We start from the raw sequence: 22,209 nt of genomic DNA, 5'->3' as shown, positions 1-22,209 counted from the left end.
GTCAGTCAAGCAATTAAAAATGACAGTGTAACACAGTGACAGAAGAGAAGAAGACAGTGTGGAAAAAAAGGCTGTTAGTTATTTTATTTATTGGCATGTTCATTGGTTTATATCATTTGTTTGATAAACTAGTACTGATTGCTGAACATAGTGTAACATCCCAAAGTGTAATGCCTCATTGGAATAAGTGTGTGTAATTTGTGTTATTTTTATTAGTATCAAAACATCATATTCTTTTAAAGCAAGTGAGGTTATTAATGGGCTAAGCTACAGATAAGCATTGAGTTATTTTCCCCTTGTCATAGTCAGGATAGTTTCACATTCGCTTGTAAATGTAGACAACATTGCGGCAGGACGGACAGCGATGCTCAACATCTTGACAGGAGTCAATGCAGAACGGGATGCAGCAGCAGAGGAGACACCTGTAAGAGTAAACAAAGTGAATTCAAACGTTCCAGTATCGTAGTTTGTCAAACAGGATTTTTTTTGTACGATTTCCTCTGCAGTTTCAGAGTAGTAGTTTGAAATGTCTCTTTTTACTTTTTCCATAAGACAGAAACTAGATGTGCAGCGAGTTTCTACCCAAAAGGTTGTTTTACCCAAAGATGGCAAGTCCACCACAGATGGCCCAGGTCATCAGGCCTGGTGTGTGCTCTGTTTTGGTGATCACTGTCTGCTGGCAGTGGGGACACACTGTTTGTCCTGGGGCGTCATATAGCGTAGGTGTTACGACCACGTGAGTCACTGAGGATGAGAAATGCACAACACATAAAATAAAGGGTTTTTCTCCATGGTCCTTTGTGTCCATTTTCACTTGGACACATTTAAAGTAAGTGCAGTGCCCTGTCTCTCAATGCAGTATTTTATTACTGATGACTCGAAGTTGTACACTTTTTTAACCCTTGTCAGTGTTCTCCTGTAACCAATGTCATTAAAAACATCCTAGATAAGACACACAGTAGATGTTAACAGGCTGGCAGTGATGGTCACACAATTATCCACCATCATATCAGATTCATGAGAAGGATGTGTAAGTATCGTGGTCAGCTAGTCAGGCATTTCTGCTGTCACTGCAGATGTTCCACTTCAGGCTGTTGTCAGATTTTAGGATAAAATGTACAAACTGTGCTGACAGGACAGGACCAGCAGAGGCTGCCAGTGGTACAGGAACAGTAATTTGATAAGGAGGAAGTCCTCTGTTTCTGTTTTTCCTATTGTCCCAGTAATGTAATCTAAGCTCGGCAGACATCCTAACAGAAACAGTTTAGTAGTGAAGGACTGTTCAGATAGTTCTCATTGTGTTATGTAAAACTGTCAGTGACAGACCAACATTAATGCAACAGCTGAAAATCAGTGTAGATGTAAGAATTACAGCATGTGTTTCAAGCGAGAAGCCCACAGTTCATATGAACTGCATTAGTGCAATGTACATTTTTTTACATGAGGAGTAGTTAATAAAAATGTGATAGGCATCCTGTTACAAGCATTACTAAAAATGTGTCTGCATACCACAAGAACAAACAGTGAACAATGGCTTTTTGTTATGCACAGAGGCTACAAATGGGCTATTCTTCAGATCACTTTGGACAACGAGGACTTCACCCACTGTCTTTGTGACGCTGCAGAGGCAGTCCTTCTCATTTCACAAACTGGAACGGAAACACATTTACTATCTGTTTCACAGTAGTTTGTTTACAGATATGTGGACTGTATGTGCAGGCTGTAAATGTGTGTGCATGCATATGTTCCGAGAAACGGTGAAACGATGCATGTATATCTTTTATACAAAACAGCATTGTTTCGGCTCGGGTGCATCACCTCACCTGTTGTGGCAGGTGCAGCCATGGCCGGAGCAAAAGGAACACCTGGCAGATGAAACACACAGTTAACTCAAAAACGAAAGAACGGTCCAGAACACATATTTCAATAAATCACCTCCAAATATAGTCATATTTCTTACAGACTAGACAAAGCATGCCTTAAGAACAAAGCTTCATTTATTAGTTGTGTGATAAGGTGTGAAACCGTGTTGTTAGGCCTCAGAGGAATTACCCCAGTCAAGGTTACAATGACTACAATGACGTCTGAAAATAACAGTATCATCTCTCAACACAGGCAGACACAGACCTCCTTGGTATCCAGCAGGCGGAGGTGCCCCAGGAGAAATGCCCGCCTGAGGGTACATCCCTGGTTGAGGGGGCATGGCAACCCCATAGTTCATCGGTGGCCCAGGGTATGGTGGAGCTGATTCCTGTGGTGGGTATCCTTTTTCCATCTTCAGAAATCTTTGCTAAATATGAGAAATGTGTAGTATTAATTTTTTAGGTTGAGTGGTTTTCTAGTTTATAAGTATAAACTTAGTAAATACATTGATTCCACCTTTACTGGCACGATGAGAAACAGCATTGTTTAATCTCAATAACAAATAATTGTGAATAAGGTCCAACATCCCCCTTGAAAGCATGTAGGCCGCTTCATCCGTCAGTGTGTGATGTATATAAATAACACTGGTTTTATTAGCTGTATGCAAAGTTACTTTCCCCAGTGTAATCTATTGCTGCAACAACAAACACAATAAGTGAAGCCCTTTGCTGTTTCATTGCACAGAGGAAAAGCTAGTATGATGAAGCCAAAGTAAAATTCAGTTACACAAGAAATGTGGTCAGAGAAAAAAATATGTTATCAATTGTAGATTCAGGCAAAAGATAGTTTAGAAGCGAACAAACCTTATAAACATTTCCAGTGAATCAGGTCTAGAAATGTTTTCAGAAACTACAGGTATCAGATTGGACCGTCCTATTGAGCTCATTTCTGATTCACTGACTGAACAGAACACAGAACTAGGAGGTAATGAAGACTTGTGTGGTGTGATTACTGTGGCGGAACGAACTTCACGCTTCCATCTAAACTCTCTAACCACACATTTCACATCCTCTCTGTGTGCACACATCCGTGAACATTCGTTAACTATAGCCAAATTAATGTGATGTAGACACAGTGCTGACTGTAATGACAGTGGCTCAGTTTTAACCAGTCGACATTTCACCATGGACTTTATACTAAGCGGTGTGTGTGAAATGGCAAGATTTCTGTGAGTGAAACCAAGCCTGACTCAGTCAGAATTTTCCTTGAGACACATAGCACTCTGAGAGAAGCAACTGTAGAAGACCTGTTCACATCACACTGACATATCGCATCTTTTAAATTGACATGGCAAACTTCTTGCAAAAAAAAAAAATGCTTATTTGCTTATTTTTGCTGAATATTCACTCTTTTTAGCTCTGTTTTTGGTCTCTACCAGCTCCTGAGGGAAATATCTGTCTCTTTTAGCTGCTAAATGTTGCACTATGTTCACCAGCTTGTCGCTGACCATGTCCGTTCGCTGTTTGGTGCTGAGTAGGCAGTGCACAGGGAGCTTTTAGAGCATTTTCTCTGAAAGTGTGATTGAAAACACTGTTATGAGAGCAGTGAGAGTGAACCAAAGCAGTGATGTTATGGGCTGAACGCTCTGTAAGGCTGAGGGAGCTGCAGATTCAGATAATAATTCTCTGTAGGTTTACCACTGCTAGTGCCCCCTTTTACATTGTTACATTGGTTTGTCATTTCATATATAGTTAATATATTTTATTTTATTATCGAACTATATATATGCTATGATGTAATTATTACAGCATTTTACTGTTGTAGTTGGCCAAGATGTAGCCAATTTTAACCCTTTAACAGTGCATCACATAAATTTCTTCTTTCTTACAAAATTCTTTGTAAAATCTTAATCTGTCAAATAACTATTACAAATGAAGTAAAATAAATGTAGTATAGTCAATAACATAGTGTCTAATACTTGCCACTGAAATGTAGTAAAGTAGATTTATATAGCGACATTAATTGGAAATGCTCAAGTTAATTAGATTTATCTCATAATTGTACTCGGGTAAAGTACTTCAGCAGATTCACTTTCTTACTTTGAAGGACTGGGGAAAGTCTAAATGTCAAACTGTAGAGTCACCACAATAGCTCTTGGTCCAAGGCAGCCGGAAGCAGTGAAAAGCAGCAATTTCCTGGAACAGTAATTTGCTCAGTGGGAGTGGCATTCAGCAATCGAGCCCTACACCCAACCAGATTTTTAAGAGCTTCTTTTAGTGATGCAACTGACTTTTGTTAGTGCAGTTGTGTCATATTTAGTTCTGTTATGCATTAAATCAGTATCACTGGATTAGTGCTGTGCTTTAATAAGACAGTACTGCCACAGTGTGTGCAGGCCTGTCTGCTGCTCAAAGTGAATAAGCCCAGTCCATCCCTGCAAGCCTGTCTGTGTCTCATCATAAATCCATCCTAAATCAATTAGAGGAACATGAGCCACATACACTGATGAGGCACTTCAATTCACCACAGTATTGCACTTGTGCCTCGCCCAGTTTTGCTTGGACAGGCTTTGCTTGAGGTTGTATAAGGTGTACAACAACACGGACGTTTGAATACACATTTCTGACAGAAAAAAAAACACATTTTGTTACATCTGATCTACACAGCATCAACATTCACACTTTACACATACACAAAACTGATCATTTTAACAGAATGGCAACAGCAGCTGATCATTACATAATTACAAATGTGTAAAATTAGATTTACCTACTTGTGACTTTCCATTAACAGTAAAAGGGAGAGTTAAGTACCCTCTTTCCTGGAGCTGCCAGTCCTGAGCGAGGCCGGAAGAAACCCAACAAAACAAAGAGGATACAGACAGCAAACAGACCGTGAGGGAGGTCCAGGGCACAATTTAGAAACAACGGCTACAGAAGATTGTAGAGCTATAAAGGAAGGATTATTCTGTACTTCCTTCAGAGCGACGTAGTGGAGACACTGTAGTTCTACAATCTGCTGACACCCCTCCCCTTTCTCCACCCATTTTTGCACAAGACCTGGCCTGGAGAGAATAAACAGGATGCTATTAACAATGTTTGTCTAAATTCTTAGGACCTGTATGGTAAAGACCATCATGAATGCAGACTTCAGCCAAAACAAAAGGAGAGTGACGTGCGTTTGCTAACAAAGTGTTGTGTGTCGAACAAACATAATGCTTTTTATCAGTCACTGTTTTAGTCGGCAGTCCTGGAAAAAATCCATGTAAGCACACACACATGCACACAGTACATTAGTACTGAACATGCTGACCACCTAAGGTCAAGAAAGGACTTTTTCTGAGATGAAAAGAGAGAAATGTCAGTTTTTGGTTTCCTTTTTTTGTTTGTTTTTAAGACATTAACAAGCCGACCACTGCCACAACATCTATCATGTCATCTGTCAGTGTTTTTTTCTCGTGTCAGCCCCCACCCCCACCCCCCACCCCCCTCCTGTGGTCTAACATTTTCTCAGACTGACTCACCTAATGAGAAGCATGTGAAAAGAGTGCTCGATAAAAAAAAAAAAACTTTCCACAACTTTGATTTTAGCCGTCACAATCGTAGAAAAAAAACTGCATGCATATACAATCTGGCCGTTGTGGTATTTTTAACTAATGTGGACGATTCAGTATTTTTTTAGTAACGAATCAACAGATAACACCCAGCAAGTGGCCTGCTTCACTATCAGTGCCTCAGACTGTGTGCGTACGTGCCTCTGCTCTTTCAGATAGAGAAACACCAACGGATTGTCTCATGTGGCACAACATGTCATGGCATGGACGGTCATGCCTTCATGAATCTGTCTCTGTCTACCCGTGGCTGGAATATGCCATCCTTCTGCAGGGTGAGTCCACTTCATAACCCATTCTGTCACGATGTTTCCAGAATAGTACATTTGAAATACCGTCTTTGTTACACTTGTAACTCATTAAAGCGTCATTCATGGATGATTTGTTAAGGCTGTATTAATGTGTCTGATGGTTTGTTTGAACATCAGGGAAGCAAAGACACAGCACTGAGATCTTTTTTTATAGTTATAGTTTTATATGGTTATAGAAAATAATTGTCTGCTATCCAGCAGGCAGGGAGCAAAATGTTGTTTATGTGTTTTGTTTGCTTAATTTTTAGGCCATCCAGGAACACAAAGGAGGCTAAATAAGGCTAAAAAGCCTTGCAGAGGTGCAAAGATGGATCATTTTTGATGGTGGGTTTTCCATGAGGAACCTCATGGCCGTTCGTGCCATTATCAGCATAAAAACATATCATTACACAATTGTTTTCCGTTATTTTGGCTGATGAGTGTGTCAAAACCATTCTATACACCTCTCACAAATCTGAGAAGAGGTCCGATCAACCGAAATAAGTGAAATCCCCTGTGTGATTGTGCAATAGTTATGCAGGAAGTTGTTGTATTGCTTGTTACGCAAAATACAAAATTAGCGTTCGCAGAGACAATCATCCATTCGTTCAATGAATCACTCAGCACATTCATGGCATTTCAAAAGAGCATGAATTATATCAGGAAAATGATTTCAAGCAGAAAGAGTGGCATAAAAGTTTCTAGTATTAAAATGGGGAAAAGTGAATTAAATATTCAATATACAAATATAACTAAGTAATAATAATAATTGAATGCAGAGGAGAGTAATGTGTGAATTTTTCTGTTCTCCCCAAGCAGGACTTCTCTGCAGCTCTTGTTGCACTTGTGAGTGTGATCCTGTCTCTCCTTCCTCTCTGAAGTGTTTTAGGGAAACATACCACACTCTTTCACAATTCTAAATATTTATCAGTGTGTGTACAACCATGCTTATCCAGACATTCTCTGCCACACACTAAGTCAGTGTGAATGATCCACCGCTCAACACATGACTTTGACACATGAAGCCCTGCTGACCGTTTGGAGGACCGAGGATACTGAGAGGTCACAGGACTATCACAAGAACATGACCATTCACATCTGGAATGCACTGTGCGACAGCCACGCTGATAATCAGAGGCAGACATGGGAAGGTGCTGCTCTGCCTTCAAATCCGGAGAAAAGGATTTTTTGGCCACCAGAGGTCAGCATAATTGCAACATGAAAATCTCTGTCTCTGGTTTTCTCTCTGTATGCAGGGAATGCAGGATGTTGGGTCAGTTAAAGGACACTTAGCAGGAAGACTGGAACACACAGAGCTCATCTGACTGTGACATCTGCAGCCGAGAAGTCTTAGATGCAGATGTTTTTCTGCTTCAGCTCTTGGTGACTGCTTCGGTTGTGTTTCAGCGTGCATTACCACATCCTTCTTCTTCTTCTTGTTTCTGCTGCAAGTATAAATGAGTGATTGGATTAATGGTCATACAGCTGCCTGGGAATCACTCAGCTACTCATTTCATGCTAATGCAGTGGTCCAGAAACACAAAACTATGTCATTAACAAGACTCTTGCTTCATGACTGGTTGCACTGAAACAGTAAGCAGGCTATCCACAAGGAGTCAGAGGAGGAAGCTTATCTTTGCCCTAAAGACAATGCAGAGAGCATCATCGGTTGAATTCAATTTGCTTTATTCCAGACCATGGAATAACCACGCATGGAGTCACTGCGAGCCCTAATGCACGGTGAAAAGCACATCCTGGGCTTGCTAGTGATGTTAGACACATGGGGATGTGGCCCTCAGAGCACATCTACCTTTAAAAATGGCAGGAATTGCAACTAACACCTTTTTTGGCAGGATAAGTGATCAGATTTATAATGACATATTGTTTCTGTTCTTCATAAGGATGCTGTTTTTCTTCATGAGAGTCTTACCTGTATTATATTGGGATTTTAGACATGTTCATTCAAGTCTTTCAAAATACACGTTAACTCATGTCCTTCTCATTTTCGACCGTTTTCCATGCGGCAGGAAACAGAGCACCGAGTGAGGCAGAAAGATTTTCATCTGTGTGATAATGTCCCTGAGTATTACATTCAAAATGCGAATGTGTCTGCAGATTCAGTTTTCAGCTGTGTGAGATGTGCAGCAGATTTTGAATGGCTGACAAGAATGTGATTCGAGCTCCAAACTTATCCCAAACACAACTGCCCAAATAATCTTAGATTGTGTCTGTGAAATGTTGCACAGGGATTAAAGTATACAGACATTTCTGATGAGTTATGATACAATGGTCAGACTTGGTTGCATGGCATCATGACTACATCATCTTCTTTAAAGGACAAAAAGCAGAATTGATATAAAAAATGCAACTAAAACACCACTTTCTGCTCCGAAGCCTCTCTGCATTTACATTCATGCCAGTTTAAGAGTAAGGATCACTTACCGAGCCTGAAGTGCAACATATCACATTTGATTAAACAAGTGCATGCAGTGAGTGAATGCACAGTGTGCTTTTAACAAAAATAAATCAACTTTGGAAGAATGTCGGAAAACAGAAAATGCAATATCGGTTCATAAAAGAAATTAGAAAACACAGCACTCCTCTACCAGAAAACTCAGACAGCAGGAACATGTGAGTGTACACCTGGCACACGGCACTTTAACCATAGACTCTACTGACACTCATTTATCGTGCCCTTGTCTCTGTCGACTATCTGTAACTGTGGGATATGTCTTTAAGGTCAGAACCAGAGATTTTCTTCTCTGTCTTTTCAGAGAGCTTTCTTTTGGAAAGCAGACAAATAGTTTTGACAGCGTCATCACCTCCCGTCCTCCTCTGTCCTCTCTGCCTCTCTCCACCTTGTTATTTGAAACTTTGTGTCTTCAATCTCTCATTCCAGTTTCTTTTCACAGTGTACCTTCCGTACGAGTGTTGCTTAAATAAATGGTGCTCTGAGTGTGAAAGATAAGTTAGGAGAAAACACAAAGAAGGCTCAGAGGCCGGGAGGAGGGATGAAAAGCGGGACCATCAATCAAATACAGGTGACAAAAATGGGAGTGCTTTTGAAAGTCTTCTTTTTAGTACACGATTCGTGTCACGTTTGCATCAGATCTGCATGATGCAATCCACAGTATTGAAAAATCTGTCTGGGTAAATGCTTACATGATTTCAGCAGCAGACAGTTTCAGTGATGCTGCTTATGCTTCTGAGGTCAGATATTTGCTTATAGTTTTTAAGATTCATACCTGTGAACATTGCAAACACCTGAGGTTTAACAGCAACCTCTACACTGCTGAGGTTTCACACGATGATCCACAGGGGCAGAGAAAATAGTGCCATACACAGAAGCTGCTTTTTAACTTATAAGCGTTTACCTTTAAGTCATGACTGGAAATTTAAGGACAGTTCAGCTTTTACAGAAACATTAAGATTTCCCGGGGGAGAAGTCCACTGCATGTTTAACAGTATTGCTGTATTACACCACTGTCGTTTCAAACATTAAGAGTTATTTAAGTGGGAGGCCAAACCTTTTGGTACAGGTTCCAACAAGAACCGTGTTTGTGAGTGTGTTTGTCTGCAGTTTAAAGGCTTTTCCTGAACAAAAGCCATTTGTGCGTAGTTTCTCATCCAGTTATCCGTTCAACAGACCATGGCAGTATGACTCAATATACAAGTATGGGGGCTGCATCTCTGCTGAAAGGTCAAACGAACTTGTGCTTTCAGTGGCAACTATGATGTCACCTCCTGTTTGTTACCAGATGTGTGAAAGTAATAAAAATGTAAAATAGGAGCGAGTCACAAAAGGGAGGAAGATTCATCCACTTTAGGTTTCATTTGAACAATGTGCATGTTTACAAGATGAAATATTGTTTTAATTCCTTTGGGAACTTAATGTTGATCTTTCGCTGATGACACCTTGTTTCTTCGTGGCATGCACGTAACTGATGTGACAGCTATTGGCTGTGCTAATTCATAGACAATATGTTTTGGTCTCCAACCCTGTTTTGAAAGTGTGTTCATATTGCTGCATACAGGAGCTGTACACCAGCACCACCAACTGGTTTAAGCAAATAATATATGCCCTGGAAAAAAAAAAAAAAAAATCCAGTGGATCTTAAAATAAATTCAGGGAGGCTTTTCTTCATCATGAGAATATTTTGACTTTGTTGTTTGATCCCTATGATTGTGCCTTGAGCTGAGTTCTGAATTGTGACTGGACTATAAATTATAGTTGGGACATCCTGCTTTTAGCACTCCCCAATGATCCAGGAACAGCCTTCATTATTGGAATATTGTGACCTTCGATGGCCAGAGATTTCTGCACATACATACATTAAGATCTGTCCTTGATTATGATTCTAAACATGAGCTGAGCTTGAGACAGAAACCTGGCCACAGTCACAAAAGGTAAACACAGATACTTTATTGTCATGCTATGCTCCATGCTATAATGTCTCTAGGTGACACTGCAATTTTGCGTTTGGCTATTATTAGATTATATTGTATTATATATCATAATTACTTTAGTGTTATTATATCATTAAAATGACCATTTTATTAGTAGTAGTCGTATGTTTTAGTGGTTGCATTATGTTGATTATCACTATAAGAAGAAGAAGAATCGGGGGGAGACATTCCCCTTTATTTGTCACACACACATGGTCGGAAACACGGCACACGGAGGTGAAATTTGCCTTCCGCTTTTGACCCATCCTGGTCGTCCCTCCTCCGCGGCAGACCAGGAGCGGTGGGCAGCCAGACCGGCGCCCGGGGACCCATTCTGTTGCGTCACCATTGGTCAGGTGGTGATCTTCTTGCATGTTTTTAGTGGGGGTATATTTTTACGGAGGATACCCCAGGTGAACACGGGGAGAACATGCAAACTCCACACAGAAAGGCCCTCCTCGAGCAGCAGGCACCGAAGCATGGTGGAGGACACACCTGGTGCCCGCAGCGAGATTCGAACCCGGGACCTTGCTGTGAGGCGACAGTGTTGCCACCGTGCCAACACTGTATATATAACACTAACACTATGTGCTGGGGTGCTTTTCTCTCCACCACACGTCATACTCATTTCTCTACACACCTACCTGACAAGAATCACTACACACACGTCAATACCTCTCATACAGACACACACACACACATTACCCACACATGCCCTATTTAATCTAAGACAATCTCTGCAATAATATGTTTTCTGAGAGTTTTTCCAAAATGGAGAAAGCATCAAACTAGTAATCTAGTCATGAGATGTGCAGATGTAAACAAGTACACAAAAATGAATCAAACTTAGCAGTAATTTAAAGTACAGTCATGCTCTCTTTCCTTCACTTTCAGTATTCGTTGTTAACTGTTAGATGTTTTATGGACTTGTTTAATCTACGTGTCTCCATTGTGTTGCACCCACACAGCAGCCAGTTGATCTGTCTAAGATGAGAACCTGATTCAGAATTCCCTTGATGATCACATTCACAAGTTAAATAGCTCATTTAAAGTTTGACAAGTAGACATTTTAACACGACTTTCACCTGAAGTTGTTAAAGCTGCTTGTGTGTGTGTTTGCTGTTTGCAGTCTGACCGCTAGCAGTCGATTAGTTTTCATTTTGAACAGTAATTTATCTCCCATAATCGATTAGCCCATAAACCACAACTTCTATCCCATTCTTGGATCTTGTTTCTTGTTGCAGTTTCTCACACTTACATTTTCTTTATCCAGTGAAAGACAGTTATTTCCTGTTAACATTTTCTGCTGCAGTGCAAAGGCCTAACCTTAAGCCTCCTGTAACACATTTACAGGTTTGATAGGCAGGCGTGCCACCAAGTAAGCAAACATTATACAAGTGACAACCCTGCCCTCTGGTTCATAAGGTGTAGTTCCTGTCATACATAATTGCTCTAATGATCAGAATTTTTTTTGACCAAGCCAAGCCAAACTGATAAGCAAATGAAAGTGAACAACTGACAGCTGCCCTCCAACAAAATCACTACATATAACTCTGTCAGGCACTTGCGCATTAGACGTTTGACTAATGGCCATTTGAGGAAGAAGGTCTGATAGGGCGGAACACAGGCGCGGCCTGAGGTTCCTCATTCACCTGCTCTCTGTCCGTCGTAAATATTCAGGCAGCAACAACAGCATGAGGGGCAAGGACGGATGAAAACCAAAGAGCTGTTCAAGAAAATACAAGAAAAAAGATATTACATCAACGAGGATAGGGGAGAAGAGCTGGTGAGGAGGTGAGAGATTATCTAATCAAGCATCTATCGAGAACCGCCGTGAACGGAGCACAGGATTACAATCATCATGGTCACACTGGAAGTCAAGACACTGACGGCGCCCGTGGGCATTGTGAGGTTACTGGAGGTGGTTTTCACCTGCATCACCTTCAGCCTCGTAGCATCAGCGGGCCACAGCACTTTCTCCTTCTGGACGTGGTCTATGTTCGTATGGTGCTTCTGCTTCTGCATCACCTTTCTCATACTCCTCCTGGAACTGACCACCCTCAATGCTAAGTTGCCCATCTCCTGGAACGACTTCACGACCGCTTTTGCCATGCTGGCTACCTTAATGGTGGGTGCTATTTTTACTTTGTTTGTCTTTGTTCACAGATATTTTCAGGATAAACGTCTCACTGGTTGTTGGTGAAATACATGAGTGACTCGCTGCTATTACTTAACATCACTCTCTTTGGGATTATTTTGCAGGAGTAAATAAATTTAGGAACAAAATGAATGAGAACACTTTTTAAACTAATACAGTATGTGAGTTTTGATAAACAGTATTTTTGACTGATCACATTACACAATGTAATTTTGGTCCCAATCCACAACTTTGACATCAGGCCTGCGTAAATATGCATGTTTATTTAGTGGTGCTAAAAGGTTAATGCAGTATGGTTCTCATAATCATACATGATTGTTTCACTCTTTCTTTTCACCTTTCTCTCATGCAGGTGCTGGCAGCATCCATTATCTATCCTACCTTCTTCTCATGCTCTATCTGCAGCAAACAGGTCGGTGCCACTGTTACTTCCTTTCTGGCCTTCATCCTGTACGCCGTCGAGGTTGGGCTGACCCGGGCTAAACCTGGTGAGATCAGTGGATTCCTGTCCACAATCCCGGGCCTCCTCAAGGTTCTGGAGGCTTTTACGGCGTGCATCATCTTCACCTGCTTGGACTACGACTTCTACTCTAAGTTCCCAGGGCTCCAGTGGTGTGTCTCTGTCTACTCCATTTGCTTCATTTTTGCCTTTATTGTCATCATTTTTACCATCTGCCGCCTTCTGTCTCTCTTCCCTGCACCTTTTGATAAAGTCCTGACAGGCTGCAATATCATGGCAGTGCTGATGTACATTACAGCTGTGGTTATCTGGCCGTTGTACAGCTTCCAGAACAACCCCAAGCCCGACAACTGTGGACGTGTGTGTGCATGGAATAACTTAGCAGTTGTCTCTTTCTTGACCTGTTTCAACCTTGTTGCTTACATTGTGGATACAGTTTATTCCTTTAAGCTGGTCTTCTTCGTGAGCAGGACATAGGTTGAAAATACTCCTCATATTTCAGCTGGGGGAAATGTTTGAAGTCCTCTTAAACTCAAAGATTGTAGGAGAATTTTATGTACTGTACAGAATCCCTCGTACAACTTTTGTTAAACATTTTATTTCCATGTTATTTTCATGATGACCCGAACACACTCTGGTTTGTTGTGAATTTGATCTAAGGGAGGCAGATGTAAATCCTAATTTCACCTCTTCCCCTTTTTCTTCCTTTAAGATTTTCATATGATCCTTGTTAAGTCTCTTATTTTGATACAGCAATGACACGAATGTGTCAGCCTCAAGCGCGTATTTTTGTCGATCTCAGAATGTGAAATATAAATAAAATGTGATAAAAATGTGGGGTTATTGCACATTCTTACAACACCATGGACATCTCTATCATTTGGTTTTATAGCACCTCTGCACTTCTGCCATGACTAAATGAATAGATCATAAATGTATGATTGTGTTTAATGGTTAAAGAATCTGTTTAATGGTTACATAGGTAAGGACTGGGACCTGCCCCGCTCTCTCAAAGGATGTTTGCAAAGGTGTGTCAAAGTGTGCATAACCTGAAACCCTAAGGCACAAAGCCATGTTTCTATAACACACTTCCCTTTAATGATGAAAGGAAAAATAGAGAGTAGCGGTTCACTTATTTGTATGTTAAGCCCTCTTGTAATATAGCAATAGCAAGTGAGTCAGGATTACACACACACACACACTTGCATGTGCTTATGTTAATGGTATCAGTAACAGCCATGAGAAATCTCAAGTTACATAACCTTTGGTCAGTCAAGGCATAACTGCTCTCTGCAGTCAAAATGGAAAGAACAAAGAAGTTAGGAGTGGATTTTAGAATGCTCTTGCAAAGAGAAGTCAAGAGAGAGGAAGTGAAGAAAAGGACCAGAAGAAGAATGAAAGAAAAGACTGAGAAGGATGGAGAGAGTGATTTTTTGGTTTTTGGTACAATGAACAAAAAGGCTGTTTTCATAGTTTTCCTTTAGGTTGTGTGCAATGTGAACACTGGTGTAACAAAATAAAATCACAAAGCTTCAGTTAAAACACAACAACATCCCACCATAGTTTGTGTGGGGGCAGATTCTATTAAAGATGCTGAACATTCAACTTTTTTTTAGCATCTCAGATATAATCTTTATATCATAAAATCCACAAAAAGAGCTCTCCCTCCTTGTCCCTTTGTGCTACCCAGGAACAATAAATCACACAAATTCAAGAACTCAAGATTTTCCTCAGGATGTGACCTACACCCCATCACTGTGTTGGAGATTTGCTTCTGAATCAGGCTTGAGCTGAAGACCAGAGTCCAGTGTGTGCAGCATAAGGTGAATATGACAACACCCCACCAGTATCCAATCGGTGGAGTCACACAGGGACCATAAAGTGTAAAGATAAGCACAGGATGCTCTGTTTGACTATGCGCCACCACTCTTTGAGTTTCATTTTCAGAGAACATGCTGCGGCTCTTGTCTAGATGGATTTCTTCAGCAGGATCTTCATGGTACTGAGAGATATGCTGAGCAGAATCGGCTGACTTTGGAAACAAAACAAGGCACATTTTTTTTAGGACAAACAGACTCATTCTGTCCAGCCATGGTCCGTGTGGAGTTGCGGGCAGTCACCCAGCCTGTGGGCATCATGCGAATAATGGCGGTCATCCTCACTTGTATCTCTTTTAGCCTGGTGGCATATGAGGGACATGTCTTGTCCACCTACTGGGCATGGTGCATGTTCACCTGGTGCTTCTGCTTCTTCTTCACCTTTCTCATTGTCATCCTGGAGTTCACCACTGTCAACACCAAATTGCCTTTCGCCTGGGATGATTTCACGGCTGCCTTCGCTATGCTGGCGAGCCTCATGTGCCTTGCCGTCTCCATCATGTACCCCACCTTTTTCACCTGCAAGACCTGCCATCTTCAAATCACTGCCTCTGTGGTGTCCTGGGTGTGTTTTGGAATGTACACAGCGGAAGTGGTCTATACTCGCCTTCATCCAATTGGGCAGACCAGCGGGTTCCTCTCCACATTGCCCGGCATAATGAAGATGCTGGAAACGTTCCTTGCCTGTCTCATCTTCACGTCCTTGGAGACAAACCAGTTCAGCTCCCCAGGACTGCAGTGGTGCGTGTCTGTGTACATCTTGTGCTTCATTTTTGTGATCCTTATAATCCTGCTCACCCTGGGACGGCTGACCTCTTATTTTCCATTCTCCTTTGACAAGCTAGTGATCGTCTATAACGTTTTGGCAGCAGCTATGTATACGACAGCTATGGTGATCTGGCCACTGTACAGCTTCCCCACCACTAACAGTCCCACTGGCGAGGCCTGGGATAAACTTTTGGTTGTCACCTTGATGACAATCCTCAACTGTATCGTTTACATCCTGGACTCTGCCTACTCTATACGCCTTGTGTTCTGTATGAGCAACCAAGACTAACTGGGTTTGAATGAATATGAACAGAGAGGACTGAAGCAGCGTTTTCTACTGCGCCACAGGTGCTCTGTGAACTGTGAAACTTTTCAAAGATGAATTGTTGTTGTTTTGTACATAATGTAATGTATATATTCTGATACTGCCGTGCATCAAATGCTCTTAAAGAGTGATTACAATAATGAAATGTTAGATGTCTATAGTGTGGAAAAGAAGTAGAGTTAGTTAATGATTAAAACTGTAGTATCACTGTCATAAAAATGAAAAATAGCACGGTAGAACTTTGGATCCTGACGCACAAAGAGTTATCACACAGCACAGGTAATAATACTTAGCTCTTAATTAACTTTATTACACTGGTTGATAGTCAAATTATGCCACACGTAAATCTATGTGTGTTGTTATCTGTTCATTTGTGAGTGCTGCAGCTTGCTGATTAAAGGACTAGTTTGACATTTTGGGTAATATGCTTATTGGAATTCTTGCAGAGTTAGACAAGAAGACTGATTGATGAAAACACTGTGTACTGCATTTTGTGATGATTAATTGCCTGGTGTCAGGCATTGATGACAGGTATACGTAAAACGAATGCAGCACATGAGGACTGACAGGCAAACAGGGCAGCCAATGAAAGATGAGATGGGGTGGAAAGAGAAGGAACAAGAGAGAGAAAAGAACAAAGACAGGGAGATTGATGAGATAGAGGTAGAGACAGAGAGGGAGGAGAGAGACAGCAAGATATTTCCAGACTTTGGAAGGATATGTGGGAAAGTGAAAAAGCAAATCCTTTCATCAGCAGGCAGCTGCAGGCAGCACATAGAGCTGGATTTGTTGAAGGTGTTATCTTTCTTTTTTTCTAGTTTAGCTTCTATTCTTCCTCCCTTATGTGGTGGAAAGTTACAAAGTATGACGTCAATTAATTATTTTCTTTCTTTAACCAATTGGAAACGTCACTTAAATCTCACTTGTAATCCTACAGCTATTGTGCTACCTGACACACCAATCTGTGTGAGTGTACTGAGGTGAAATGAAGCTACTGAAGCATGGAAATTTAGCCTTTCTTCTCATGTCAGTCAGTCAGAAAGACAGACCAGGTTTCGATCAGCAGACTACATGTGTCAGACACTGCAGGAAACTGCAGAGTGCAGAGTCTACAACTAAACCATGTAATCCATAGATATATTTCTGTGTCAAACTGTGCAGGCATGAAAAGTACATGAGAGTATGAAGGTGCAGTACCAACATGGGGCAAGAGTGACAGGAACAAAGAAGTAGTATAAAAGGAGACAAAATCCACCTAGTGGTGTATCACACGCATATTTTTTCATAGTCCCTTTAATTTACAATTATATTCACAATTCAAAACCACTGTAACCATTGCCTGATTTTCTATAACACACTATTTCCAGTGTTAATGAATATACAGTATTTGTCAATAATTAAAACCTTTATGAAAACATATATTATTATAACTGTGTTTTACAGTATTGTCATTCATTTGCCGTTCTACAGCAGCCTCCACTCGTTGGTGCCCAGTGGAGAAGTTTGACAAATGCATTAATGAAGACTTATATCTGCTTACTAGTGCATGGTGACAAACCATTTACATTTATATAGTGCTTATTAACGCTGAAGTGTTGCCCTTCAGTTTTTTATGTTTCAAACTGAATCAAGTTAAATGTCTTTAAATCCTCTCTATGTTTTACCTTGATTGTCAAAACTCACATTGTTTTACATGTTACTGCCTGACAAATACACGGTCAAAAGTTTTTCAATACCCCATATTTCACCATCTTTTGTTCATTAACAGCTGGGATCTACGCTATTTTCAGTACATCGCCAATAAAATAAACAATAATGGAAAACTTTCCTCTTTATTTATACCAATTTTGTAATTACACTTAATTTCATCCAAGGAAGGCCCTTTGGGGCGATCACTGACAAGATGCATCACCCCTCAAGTTCCAGCAAAACTGGGCTTCTGGTCTGGTAGTTATGCTCTTTTAAAGGTACCAAACCTGACCTTCAGTTGTGAAAACCCATCATGCTGATCAGTGCAGGCTTTTAAACATCAGAGAAATGGGGCCAAAATCTATCATAAATGCACATCTTAATTTTGTTGAAGTTGTTTGTGTCTGAGATGTAAAAGTAGCTGGAAGTGAGCATCAGTTTTCATATCCACTGGACATGGAATAAAAGGTCTCTCCTCACCTTCTGTCATCCTCTATTGATCCTTTTCTTCAATATTTCAGTCAAAGGATTCAGTTTACTTACTTGTGTCTATACTGCATACAATATGTATAATGCATGTAATTAGTATGTATATGTGGAGTGTAATGACATGCACTGCCCTGAAATCTGAGCTTCCAACATCCTTTTCTAGCCACATGCTGTGATCCGCTGAGACGAGCACGACAGTTGTAAGAGTAACAGCGTATGAGTCACTCGGACTCACACCTACTCTGTTCCCTTTTTCGTGGTCATTATCTTCCATTAAATTTCTCCTCTGATTACTGACCTTTAATTCAACTGTGCAGCAATCAGAGGAGGACACTGTGAAAATGAATCACCGCAAATTGGTTGGTACGGCTTCACTGCACCTTATATTTGAAAAAAAATGTGTGTGTGTGTGTGTGTGTGTGTGTGTGTGTGTGTGTCTGTGTGTGTGTCTGTGTGTGTGTCTGTGTGTGTGTGTCTGTGTGTCTGTGTTTGTGTGTGTCTGTGTGTGTGTTTGTCTGTGTGTGTGTGTGTGTGTCTGTGTCTGTGTGTGAATCCACCTGCATGTTTGTACTGGGGATTTTTTTAAGGCTAATTTGTGATTGAACTATATAAAATAAAATTGACTTGACTGTCTATACAATATAGAAAAGCAGTCTTAAATTTATATGCTGTGTGTGAAAACAAGTCCTTATCTTCTCTGGCAGCAGCCTGACATTGATTTCAAGCCAGCTTCAAGGAACTGAAAGATCCAGGCCCCCATGTCAAACCACCAACAACCAATTCAATACTCAATTATCCATGTACAAAGAACATGACCCAGGTGGTGATGCTAATTATGGTTGTGTGTGTGGGAGGCTCGTGTGTCATGCACATGATCTATGTTCAGACAACATGCACTCTAATGAGTGTCGCAGCAACTGTATGAACGGACACGTCTTGAAGTTCGCTCACGATTCTGTTATTGTTAGCCTTCTTGAAGGGGAGGAACAGGACCAGGCTGTGATGGGTCTTTCCTCCATTTCAGTGTGTCAAAAAATAAAAACACGATTAGGTAGGTTTGATTACACATATCTAAGTATGATGTGCATTTCATTTCCACACTGGAAAAATAGAACCTAACCAGAACCCCAATTATTCACTGCCAGCTGAGCTGATTCATTTTGTCATTTTAACAAAGAGCATGTCTTAAACAAAGACTTTTTAACAGAAGTGTTTCACAGCAGAGAAATGTTTTGTATCCTCTTGATTTGGTGCTAATAATCCTATTTCAATAAAAGCACTTCTTTAAACCAGAATAACAAACTGGTTTGTAGACAGTATTTTTTTTTTCTCCAAGCCTGTAAGATGTTTATTTGTCTCGGCGAGTCATAATGACTTTCTTTAACAGTCTTCTCTCATGTATGCTCACCTGACTTCTGGGGGGGTTATTTTCAGCTCCCTTGATCTTCCTTTTCTGCAGCCTGGGGAGTTAAATACAGGCTGGCACTGTCACTTCTGTTAAAGCCAAATGTTGCCTAAATGCTTAATAACATGTCTGCTTTTAGAAAATCCTTCCCTCATCTACCCGGAAATTGCTTTAAAAGGTGGCATCCTGACACGTTATAATTTTGGCTGTCAAATCAGTCTACTTAAGTAGTAACATACAGCCCTTCAGAATTTCCTAATTAATTCCCCTGATTTGCCCCTCAGGAAACAGTACAAACAGGCTTTGTTAGCAGGAATATTAAGTTTATTAGCATAATGGGGAAAGAACATGAATGAGTACTCTAATGCCTTCAAACTGTGGAACTGTGGAGCCTCTAAATGAACCATTTTGATGCTTGAATGATGTTCAGTTTGCATTTTTAATAGTGTCCAAATTAGGGAAAACATTTCGAGGACAATATTTAATCCATATTGTTCTGGTCCTAAAATAGTTCTCCAGTCTGCTTTATCAAATCAATTAGCTTTTTTCTGCTGCATGTAATAAGTTAATCAGAATGAAAACACAGTAGTATTGCTTTATAATACAGTAAATCCCACATGCAATGAGAAATGGCACGACCAAAATCAAATGACCTGATCTGCGTAATGAATTTGCATGAAATGATTAGTTTCATGGGTGCAACAGCAGGGACTTTAATTTATCTGTTTTGCTCAAGTTCATAGTGGCTTGAATTTTGTATCGTGCGGATTTTGAGAATTGTTGTTGTTTTTGTTACCTAGAATGACTTCTTTCTCTTTCAGCAGCCCCAAATGTTTTCTGTCAAATCACCACAAACCAAATCACACTGCAGTAACTCAGTCTTCCACAGATTACTAACGGGGCTCAGTCACAGCTCATGCTGGCTAAGATGATATATGTAGCCAAAGTGTGGCTACAAACGCCACCTTGTATCAAAGACCGCAAACTGTTAGCCAGTAGCAACAGCCTGCAGGGTGATGGAAATAACTGTGTGTATTATAATGTATAGTATATCCTTCAGAAACCAACACAGCCTGAGCCATGGAGCAGTGTGCCATAGAGAAAGTCAGTGAAACTTCAAACTTCAAAAGCAGTGACAGCATTAAGCAAATAACTAGATTTGTTGGCTGAGACAGCTGACTACAGCCCAGTGCCAACTTTAGGCACAGGATGCTGCATGTATGTTTGGTATAAACAAAAAGCCTTTCAAAGCTGACCCGCCCATCAACAGAGAGTCGACAATGTTTTCCAAATGGCCATTTTATCTCAGATACTGTAGATCTGTAGATCGTGGCTGAGACAGAGGCAATGTGCACAGGTGACTGCTGACCATACAGGCACAGAGATCGTTGTTTTATCTTCTAACCTCAGTCTCAGCCACAGAGTTGTCCTTCCTTCTTCTCCTTTTTTCTGTCTTTCTCCTCCAATCAACCTTCCCCTCCAAACAAACACACACACACACATTTCTGTCTCCTCTTGGTGAACAGAGGTGGAGTATCAGTTTGTTTGATGTAGAGCTCCTGCTGGCCACACAAACACCACACACACACACACACACACACACACACACACACACAAGTAGCACTCCTGTTACCATCGAGAGTGGGCTCCCATCGATCCTTGAGCTTTTTGTCATCAGCCAGACTAAGTCGGTGACTGACACCACTCTGATATCATCTCAGTGCACATGCCCGGAGAGAGGAAGCTTGATGCAAACTGGTTGTAGCCAGAGTGACTCATTTGAGCAAGAGAAGGACAGAGAGCAAGGAGAAACCTGGACATGTACTTCAGGTAGAGTAGTAGTAACACAGCACAGTAGTTTATAAGGAAGCAATTTACTGCTCAGTCAACTTTAATTGTGAGCGTTTCAGCTCATTGACGACAGGCTGGCTTCCAGTTAACACTGCAAATCCCTTAAAACAAACACATATCTCAAGTGATTATTTTGGTTCTGCCTTGAAGTAGTACAATGTGCATTCAGCTGACGGAGTTGCTGCAGTCCCATCTACAGCAATATTTTATGTTTCACATCATGCCAGCATGTGGTGAACATGGTGGAGATTATGTTAGATGACACTAATTTACGCATCACTGTTGCAGGTCTGTGAATTATCAAACTTCCCAGTCAGCCTAAGGCTCTACAGTTTAATCCTAGTAATATAAAACTCAACTTACATGTTTCAAATATTATGTCCGCCCCATTCATATTAATGAGAGTAGATTAAAACCTGGATTTATTACAGTGTTGTTATATTAGACTGCATTAGCTGTGGCTAGATGTGCTTAAAGGAACATTCCACTAATTTGTGGTTTTTGTGCCATTGTAACCTTGAAAATGAGAGCTGGTTCTGCCCACAATGGAGAAAGCACAGTGTAAATGAGCCATCTCATTATCCTGGCAATCTGAGTGCCACCTCACACCACCGTCCCTTCAGGGCAAGCCTTTACACACGGCTGTGTGACAGTGCTTGCTTACAAACTCATAAGTCTCTTAAATCTTCCCTAGTCTGCTTAGAACCGGTCAAACAGAGCCTATGAAGAATAAGACGTCACCAACTTCCCACTGGCCTTTCTTAACCTCCTTTGATGCTGCAGACTGATGGAAAATGCAAGAATGGAGCAGGATACTGTAAACATACGCACACACTTGCATGGTGGCGCGTGGATTGCACGCACACACACACACACACACCTGTACCTGTTCCCTATAGACTGGCCAGAAACAGATATGAGTGAGGCATTTCTTTAGTTTGTGTGGCAGCCCATTGTTAACACTGCACTGACCTGGAT

The 22,209-nt window shown here is 40.9% G+C and overlaps 3 protein-coding genes across 4 annotated transcripts; 2 read left to right on the top strand and 1 right to left on the bottom strand.

Moving 5' to 3' along the window:
• Positions 1-72: 72 nt before the first annotated feature.
• Positions 73-4,855, bottom strand: LOC143334580 (lipopolysaccharide-induced tumor necrosis factor-alpha factor homolog). 2 transcript variants are annotated; one of them, XM_076753432.1, is made up of 5 exons: positions 4,633-4,855; positions 2,128-2,290; positions 1,824-1,865; positions 600-744; positions 73-422 (listed from the first exon to the last, which is right to left on the bottom strand). In XM_076753432.1, the coding sequence occupies exons 2-5, from the start codon at positions 2,273-2,275 to the stop codon at positions 317-319; spliced, it is 441 nt and encodes a 146-aa protein (XP_076609547.1). In that variant the 5' UTR covers positions 2,276-2,290; positions 4,633-4,855; the 3' UTR covers positions 73-316. The 2 variants fall into 2 exon arrangements, with proteins under 2 accessions (XP_076609547.1, XP_076609546.1); XM_076753431.1 differs by having other exon boundaries at positions 4,637-4,854.
• Positions 4,856-12,070: 7,215 nt separating this feature from the next.
• On the top strand, positions 12,071-13,304 carry LOC143334664 (myeloid-associated differentiation marker-like). Its single transcript, XM_076753555.1, has 2 exons — positions 12,071-12,337; positions 12,720-13,304. The coding sequence occupies exons 1-2, from the start codon at positions 12,071-12,073 to the stop codon at positions 13,302-13,304; spliced, it is 852 nt and encodes a 283-aa protein (XP_076609670.1).
• A 1,614-nt stretch (positions 13,305-14,918) lies between these two features.
• Positions 14,919-15,761, top strand: LOC143333860 (myeloid-associated differentiation marker homolog). Its single transcript, XM_076752227.1, has one exon. The coding sequence runs from the start codon at positions 14,919-14,921 to the stop codon at positions 15,759-15,761; it is 843 nt and encodes a 280-aa protein (XP_076608342.1).
• The last annotated feature ends 6,448 nt before the right edge of the window (positions 15,762-22,209 follow it).

Source organism: Chaetodon auriga, chromosome 16 (genome assembly GCF_051107435.1).
Source record: "Chaetodon auriga isolate fChaAug3 chromosome 16, fChaAug3.hap1, whole genome shotgun sequence".
NCBI classification, from domain to species: domain Eukaryota; kingdom Metazoa; phylum Chordata; class Actinopteri; order Chaetodontiformes; family Chaetodontidae; genus Chaetodon; species Chaetodon auriga.
This window is presented reverse-complemented; position numbering and strand designations above follow the sequence as displayed.